This window comes from Chelon labrosus (assembly GCF_963514085.1).
Source record: "Chelon labrosus genome assembly, chromosome: 9".
Lineage (NCBI taxonomy): Eukaryota > Metazoa > Chordata > Actinopteri > Mugiliformes > Mugilidae > Chelon > Chelon labrosus.
Genome location: NC_140359.1, coordinates 27,636,956 through 27,645,664, shown reverse-complemented (window position 1 = coordinate 27,645,664; position 8,709 = coordinate 27,636,956). Strand labels below are relative to the sequence as shown.

The window sequence follows — 8,709 nt, the reverse complement described above, 5'->3', positions numbered from 1 at the left end:
AGTTTGGAGGGGCTGACTCATTAAGAACTGTTGAACTGTTGTCTTGTGTTAGCCAACTTTCAGTTAAGAACATAATATCAAGCTTGTGCTTGATTATAAAATCATTGATTAAGAATGATTTGCCTGCCAGAGACCTAACATTTAAAAGAGCTAAGTTAAATGCACTAAAAAGTTGATCATTCCCATGTTTGGAAACAGACTGTGGCTGACATGGAATGCGAATTAAATTTGATGATGACATTTTTCTAGAAAGATGAACCAATCTTCTCCTCCGACCTATAGATACATGAATCAATGCAGCTTCCGACACAATGGGCCCTGGATTTTCCTTGGAAAAGTCAGGCACTACATTTGCCTTAAAACCTGGACCCAGAGCACATCAATTCCCAACACAGGTAACAAGCTGTGTTGGGCTCGTATTGGGGATAGGAGTAGCGTCAGCTTTGGAGGGGGTGGTGGTGATGCCCGTCGGCGGGGAGTGGGTGGTTGTGAGGGCCGAGGTGGAATTTGGGGGGACAGGATCTCAGATGGGCCAGTTGGGCTCGTATTGGGGGATTGGAATAGCGTCAGCTTTGGAGGGGGTGGTAGTGGTGCCCGTCGGCGAGTGGGTGGTTGTGAGGGCCGAGGTGGAATTTGGGGGGACAGGATCTCAGATGGGCGAGGGGTAAATTTAATGCCGACACTGACAAGTCTGTTCATTTGGTCAGTAAACTCCAGCATAGGAGAGGAGGGTGATGGGATACCCTCTGAGCTGGATGGAGTTTGGACAGTTGGAGATGGTGTGCAGGGCAGAGTTTTGATGGTAGGAGACAAATCCTCACAACCAGTGGCCCCTGGTGGAGGACATGAGGCATCCTCTTTTTTGCTCTGACATCCCTCATGGTCAGAGCTTACAGGTGGGGGGAGAGTCACTTCTCCTTGTTTTGTTGTTTGCTCCTTTTGTTTGGATTCCTCATATCTCTTGTCCTTGGGAATGGGAGCAGTATGACGCAGGCAGGAAGATAGGTTGCCACAGAAAAGTTTAACTCCTGCCTTGTTCAGAGACATTCCATCTCCTTTGAAAAAGTGTCTCCGGTCCCAGAAAAAGTTAAAATTGTCAATAAAATGAACTGAGTGGACATCACATGCAGTTGAGAGCCATCTGTTTAGTGCAAACAATCTGCTGAATCTTTCACATCCTCCTCTGACTGGTGGTAAAGGCCCACTGAAGAAAACTTCAACATTCAGAGAGCTCACTGTGTTTAGCAGATTACCTAAATCTCGCTTAAGCACTTCAGATTGTCGCTTCACAATATAATTTGCTCCAGTGTGCAGCACGAGATATTTCAGAGTTGGAATCTCTGCTACAATACTGAGGATTCTGTCGGTCATATTGGAGACGGTATCATCCTGCCAAACATGCTTCCCATGTCTTTAATTGCAGAATCACCAACAACAAGAGTCTGAGGCCCAGTCAGTAGCTTTCCTTGTAGCTTTCGGACTTCAGACTTTCGGTCAGGCCTTACCCTTCTCTGTGAGTCAGTGAAGTTATCCAGGTCTTCAGTTGGAAATCCAGGGTCCTGCAGTAGTGGAGCAAAGCGATTTTGCAGCTGCACACTTGAGGGTTTGGGAGGTTCGTTGCTCCTGTTCCCTTTAGCTTTTATCCACGGCTGTGTCTTATTCTGCACTGGCGTTGAGGATGATGATAACGCAGGCCAGCCTGTTGCATCACTGATCTCTGGGCACTGGATTCTACCCGTTAGACATCTCCCCATAGCAGGTGATTTATTCTTAGGCCTCGCCCCGAGAGCATTCCAGGGAGGACTGATACTGGAAGAACTACTACCCAGCACACAGCCTTTTTGTTTTGTAGGAGCTGTATCAGAGCTAATTAGCGGTGTGTTAGCATTCCCCTGTCCATTGTTTTGAGTCAGCAACAAAGTGCTGTCATTTCCACAAAGTCCATTCACCTCTGCATTTATTTCCAAACGTTGAATTTTTGTCTCCAGCACTGCTATTTTCTGGAGAAGTTTGCAGAGGTCATCTTCGGAAAAGGGAGGCATCTTACTGCCAATTAGCTTAGCTTAGCTTAGCTTAGCTCCTCGATCCCAATCACTGCAGCTGGTATAGGTGTCCTTGTAGGCCACGCTCACGAAGTAAAACAGTTTAAAATAACAGTGGTAGCCTTCAGGAACTTTCAAAAATAAAACTCCAAGTGATATATGGGTGTCCAGGATCCACTTTCCATAAGTTTATAAGCAGAAGGAATCGATTGCAGTGGGAAAAGATAGATGAAAACAATAAAAGCGGAGAGCAAAGTAGTGAAGCGTCTGGCTTGCAACAGAGCGACCTTTCCAAGTCATAAGGACAGACATTGTGTAGAGAGCGTCCTCTAGTGGTAACTTTCTGTCCAGGTGGTTCTCCTGACTCTCTGTCTCCACCTGCAGTCTGCCTCAGTCCACACAGACTATCACAGGTAGTGAGGTGGAGCTGCTAGATGTTGACACAGATGAAGTAAATCAGTTATTGAGCTGCTTGTGGACACCAACAATCACAGGATGTTTAGTTCTGACTATCACACTGATTTCACACTTCACATCAATCAATCAATCAATCATTCTACTTTATGTTTCTCTACAGTGTCACCTGTACCACCACGTCACAGTAAGTAAAAGTGAAGTGTCTCCTAAATCTTCTATGAACATGTAGAATTCCAGCAGTTTGTAGACAATAAGTCACATTTTCTTGAAATGTTTCCAAGTTGACTGGTGAGTTAGAAAGTTTCACTTGATAATGACTGACAGATTCTCTGTTTTTCAATGTGTTTCATTCTACGTCATGACCTGGAACATGTAACAGGGGGGGCCAGTATTTATATCAGTAAGTAACTGTTGTCTTGTCCAGTTGTTCTCATCCACTCTCTCAATCTAAAATGAATCAGGGTTCAGCTCCACCTTAAACAGATCAAATCAGTATATGGATGAATGTTTGATTGATGTCTGCTGACTCTAATCTCATCCAACACATAGCTGATATTAGTCTCTGTACTGGATGAGTCAGGTTATGTCCATCTAAAGATGGTGCTGTACTGGTGGCAGTCTGTTACAGACACTCAGCTTTTTCTCCTCTTCCTCTTTTCTTAATTACTTGTGGCCTATCTATAAATATCTGGTCAGGATGGTTTGACAAGTTTGTGCTGGGCTTTTTTCCTGATTTCTAACTGTTTAATATTGACAGGAGCATAAAAACTATGAAAACTGTGTCTATCACACTGATTACACACTTCACATCAATCAATCAATCAATCAATCATTCTACTTTATGTTTCTCTACAGGATCAGACGACCGTCCCAGTAAGTAAAAGTGAAGAGTCTCCTAAATCTTCTATGAACATGTAGAATTCCAGCAGTTTGTAGACAATAAGTCACATTTTCTTGAAATGTTTCCAAGTTGACTGTTGAGTTAGAAAGTTTCACTTGATAATGACTGACAGATTCTCTTCAGTCCACCTTAAATCCTCAGTGACTTCATTACAGGTTGAATAGGTGTTGAATTCATCATTGATTAAGTTTCTCTTTGTTTTTCATAAATATTTCCTAGGACGTGGAATGGAAGATGGAATGAGTCGTCACGAGGCTGCCAGTAAGTGACTGTTGTCTTGTCCAGTTGTTCTCATCAACTCTCTCAATATAAAATGAATCAGGGTTCAGCTCCACCTTAAACAGACCAACCATTTAAAGAGTCTCTATGTAGATGAATGTTTTCTTCATGTGTACTGACTCTAACTGTTCCTGCAGCCAGAACTAGAACTGATGATCAAATTGTGTAGAATCACAACTCTGTCCTGAAGAGAGACACTTGCTCTTCTCTTTCTTTGTCTTGTTGTTTTCAGCTCGTCTTTGATTAGACATGAGGACAGACATTGTGTAGAGAGCGTCCTCTAGTGGTAACTTTCTGTCCAGGTGGTTCTCCTGACTCTCTGTCTCCACCTGCAGTCTGCCTCAGTCCACACAGACTATCACAGGTAGTGAGGTGGAGATGCTAGATGTTGACACAGATGAAGTAAATCAGTTATTGAGCTGCTTGTGGACACCAACAATCACAGGATGTTTAGTTCTGACTATCACACTGATTACACACTTCACATCAATCAATCAATCAATCTACTTTATGTTTCTCTAAAGTGTCAGCTCCACGATCACGTCACAGTAAAAGTGAAGTGTCTCCTAAATCTTCTATGAACATGTATACCCAATATATTCAGTAACACTGCAGTCAGAGGGTTGAGGCAAAAGGGAGAGGGACAACATGTCATTGTCCTGGAATGATGCCAGACTCGTTCATTTCATGCAGAGCCATTTCTTGCTATAGGCGAACTAGGCGAATGCTTAGAGTCCCCAAGCCACCATGGGGGTCCAAAGCTGCATGTTCATCCTCATCTGAGGAGAATTAAAATGTCCTATCTTTATCTGTTGCTATCTCGTGTGTTTGTTACATCCCCTATATGTTTCAAAATAAACACAGCTTATAAATAAACTGCAATGATAAGCTGTGGCTAGTGTTTTTTATTAGGTCATATTCTTTGGACCGCACTGTCAGACAGTGACGTACATGATGTACCATGCCGCCGACAGGTATGATGGGAATGATTGACAGCTACTCATCTTTCCCCTTAGCGTGAATATTAAACAAAACAAACACAGTAATGGCATCAAAAAGAAGTTATCTCAGTGGCGCAGAAAAACGGAAGAAAAGAAAACGGAGGAAGAAGTTGGAAGTTCAGTGGAAGTTGTCTCTCAGATGTTTGACACTTAACATTATTTTACCTACTAGAGACTACCTAGGATTCATTTACAAAGTTTAGTGTGTGTTTTATACGCCTCTAATTAGAAGTGTGCTACTGCTTTATAATTTAAATCAATATTTTAAAGGTCTGTTTTTTTTTAAGTGATTTATAAATATGAGGCATTGTGTTTATTTTAGACTATTGTGGCAGTGGATCATTCATCTTAGTTTTATTTCTTTAACTAGTCCAATGTGTAAATTAATGCAGAAAAGTCTTTAAAGTGACAACTTTGTAATTAGGTACAAGCTTTAAAGGGACACTGTACATCACAAAGTTTAATATAAACACAGATTAATTTTAATTTTCTGTATTACTGCAACATCACTGCAGTTATAAAATAGGAATATGCGCTCATGATCTATTTTGCTTTATAAGGAGCTTTGTCTTTGCAGGAGCAATTCTAGAATGGTTTGGAGCTCCAGACATTGAGCTAGAGGGATCTTCTGAACTTCCTGACCAGGAAGCTCCAGGAACATCACATTCCTCATCAACCATACACGAGATGGGCAAGCATCTGTCATATGAGGATATCATTGTTGTTTTGTTTTCGTTCCTGCACTTAAAATAGATGTTGGTTTGTTGTATTTTTTTTTTTATTTAAAGTAAATACTCAAAATCTGTTTTTTTATTGACCCATAAAGGATTTTTGTTTTCCTTGTATTATAGTTTTTCATCAGTTTAACTTACCTGAGTGGGTCAACTTAAGATGTTTAATTTTAACTGTAGTCTGTTTTGCTCATGAAGTGTAATAGATAGTGGCGTTTTAGTGGACCATCTCAGGGTTAGGAATCTCTTCAGCGAAGTTTGACAAACTAGGGGCCCCCAAACAGCATCTTGCTTAGGGCCCCCACAAAGCTAGAAACAGCCCTGATTTCATGAGTTGGGAGCGTCTTTAATAAATTGTCTGAAACGCTGTAAACTCTTAATAATGAACCCTCAACTGTATTTTCTGTGTATGTTATACATTACTCAATCCTTTCTTTGTGTAAACAAGTCATGCATCCAAATGCATGAGCTGCTCTAGCTTCCAACAGGAGCCAGGAATATGTAAAACCAGGTGTCAAATTTTGTAAGCAAAATTGTGCTTGTCTTGGTAATCAATCTCCTTCTATTGTTAGAGCTTCAGTTGATGAACATGTCAGTACATCCCATTTTTCCACACAATCAACTTAACGTTTTCCCATATGACTGACACTATGTGATAGCAGAAGGAAGTTTTACAAAATGTATGATGGGATCTTCAACCACTAAGGTCAGAAGTCGGTCTAAATGAGATTGCATTTGTAGACTGATAGCTTTGATCTGAGTTTGTGGTTGATTGTCATTGAGCTGGGCTTCCAAAGTGCAGGTGAGGTGAGTCATTGATTACCTGGTCTGATGCTAGGGTGAGAGAGGGCTCTGTAATAGTCACAAGTGGCTGGTGGTATAGGAGAGGACGACGCTGTTGGTGACACAGCAAATTCGTCTCTGACTGCAGTCATGACAGATGGGGACATTTGGAAGTGGATGAAATCAAGAAGGTCTCAGACAGAGCAGCTGAGTTAGAGAGACTACCAGAAACAAGCTGAAACATCAACTCACATGAATACATCAGTCAATGCATCTACATGTTCTCTCTCCCTGCAGCTGTAGGTAGGTCATCTATGAAGCTCAGCAGCAGCCTTGAACGCCTTCGACCTGACAGTAAGTTAAAGTGAACTGAGTCAGAAATCCTCTTGGTCACATTAACATGTAGGATTACAGCTTTTCTAGGCTCTAGATTCACATTTACACTTTATTTATTTCAACATCTTTACAGGTTCATAATGAAATGATGAGTTTCAGATCAAAATGTCCTCTTAAAGAATGACCTCCTCACTCATTGTTAATCCAGTTCTAGTGTTTCACTGTGGATTTTCTGTGTTACTGTGTTTTCTAATTCACTGTTTTTCTTTTCAGTGTCTGAGCTGAGGGTTGTTGTTCTGGGGAACAGCTGGTCTGAGAGGAGTTCAGTGGGGAACTTAATCCTGGGAGAGAACAAGTTCAATACTGAGGAAGAACCAGACCGTTGTGTGAGAGTCAGTGGACTGATTAAAGACAAAGAAATAGTTCTCATCAACATCCCAGATCTGCTGCTCCCCAACATCTCTGAAGATGAACTTAGAGAACATGTAGGAACCTGTGAGAGACTCTCTGCTCCTGGACCTCATGTGTTCCTGCTGCTTCTACAGCCTGAAGACTTCACTGAGGAACACAGACAGAGACTCTGCAGAGTCCTGGAACTCTTCAGTGATCGGTCATTTGATCATTCACTGGTTCTGATATCAACACCCAGAGAGGAGCAGCCAGGCTTCATGGAAAAGTATCAACAACATCCACCAATAAGAGACATGATCAGAATGTGTAGAGACAGATTCTTGTGGCTGAAAGACCTTCACATTGGAGAGCTGTTAACACGATTTGAACAGATTGTTAAAGAGAACAATGGAGGGCATGTCTGAAGATCCTCTAAAAACTATTCTTAAAGGCAACTGGACAGGCAGCTTCTTCAGCTCTAAATGATTAGTACTTTAACCAATTAATGGCCAGAAATCCAAGATTCAAAGAGTGAACTGGGTTAAAATATTTTGGACTTAGATGTTCAGACTGCTGATGGCAGATTATATCTCAGTTAACCTCCTCTGTTCAGACAGAGGTTTTCCAGTTTGACATAGATGTCTCCCTTGACTTCTCTTTCAGACATAGGTGTTGTTGTTTCCAAAGGAGTGTCTGAATCTAAATCTTGAATTCTCAAAGTCAGGACTCCTTTCCAGCTCAATCAGGACACACGGTACCAATCAGTGCTGACAATCTTTGAGTTAGTTGGGCTGAAGTTAAAAATACAAAGCTGATTTAGCCAGTATGCGTTATGGACATGCAATCTATGTTATACAATTCTCGTGTTGCCATAAGCAATCTTTGTTGGTGTGTCACTTTCTTATTCCAAAGGACAACACATCTTCATGGCAGAATAACTTTTCACCATGAAAAGTCTGGTGCAAATGTGGGGCACCTTGAAGTGTCATGTTCTTCATCCTTGCTGACAGACAGAGCAGTGTGGTTTTGCTTCACTGCTGCACATTTCTTACCTCTCCATGGTGGAATTTTTGTTTGTTTGTATACTTGTAGTGAAAGCTCTAGGTCTCATCTGCAGAATTCAAACTATGACAAAGGGTAGCTATCAGGCTTGACCTGGGAACAGCTTTGTTGAGGTTGGAATGATGCAGCGTCTGGATTTAGCTGATTTCAAATTTGTCATATACATTCACTTGAGGTGCTGCTATGTGGGATAAATAAAGTCCGAGCTTATCGTATCTTATCTCAATTTCAGTTTTTGATCAGAATTGCTGTAGATTTACTTTGTCTTGCTCCAGTCTCAGGTATATTTTTACTTATTTCTGCTTCACTGACGACGTGTTTTCACTTTTTTAATCACTTGCTCATTATAACCTCCACTAATAGTCTGCCAAGCTGAGGGTCACAAATGTGTATACAGTAGTAACCCAGTCTTCCGTTTCCTTTGTAATCTGTTGTGTGGTATCTGAGGCTCATACTGCGTGCTACATCGTGTTAAATTTGAATCTCGCTGATTGTTTGTCACGGTCTAGTTCACAAACGTTTGATACTTTTAATTAATAGAGATGTTATGCTCGAGACCATAGACATATATATACAGCTACTATACTAATATACTACTAATATACAACTACTGCCATCACCATCCCCAGATGCACAATCATTTCAGTTATTTTGTAAATATATTTTTGTATTTCAATCAATCCTATAAAAGCATCTAAAACATACAGTATTATATGGCAAATGGCCTTGCTTTTATATAGCGCTTTTCTACCTATTGGTACTCAAAG

General features: G+C 41.1%; 1 protein-coding gene across 1 annotated transcript; it reads left to right on the top strand.

Annotated features, from left to right (window-relative positions):
• Positions 1–461: 461 nt before the first annotated feature.
• Positions 462–8,507, top strand: LOC311493256 (GTPase IMAP family member 2-like; the record flags this gene model as incomplete). The annotated part of the gene is made up of 2 exons (XM_084551815.1): positions 462–664; positions 6,699–8,507. The coding sequence occupies 2 exons, from the start codon at positions 462–464 to the stop codon at positions 7,303–7,305; spliced, it is 810 nt and encodes a 269-aa protein (XP_084407941.1). The 3' UTR covers positions 7,306–8,507.
• Between the last annotated feature and the right edge of the window lie 202 nt (positions 8,508–8,709).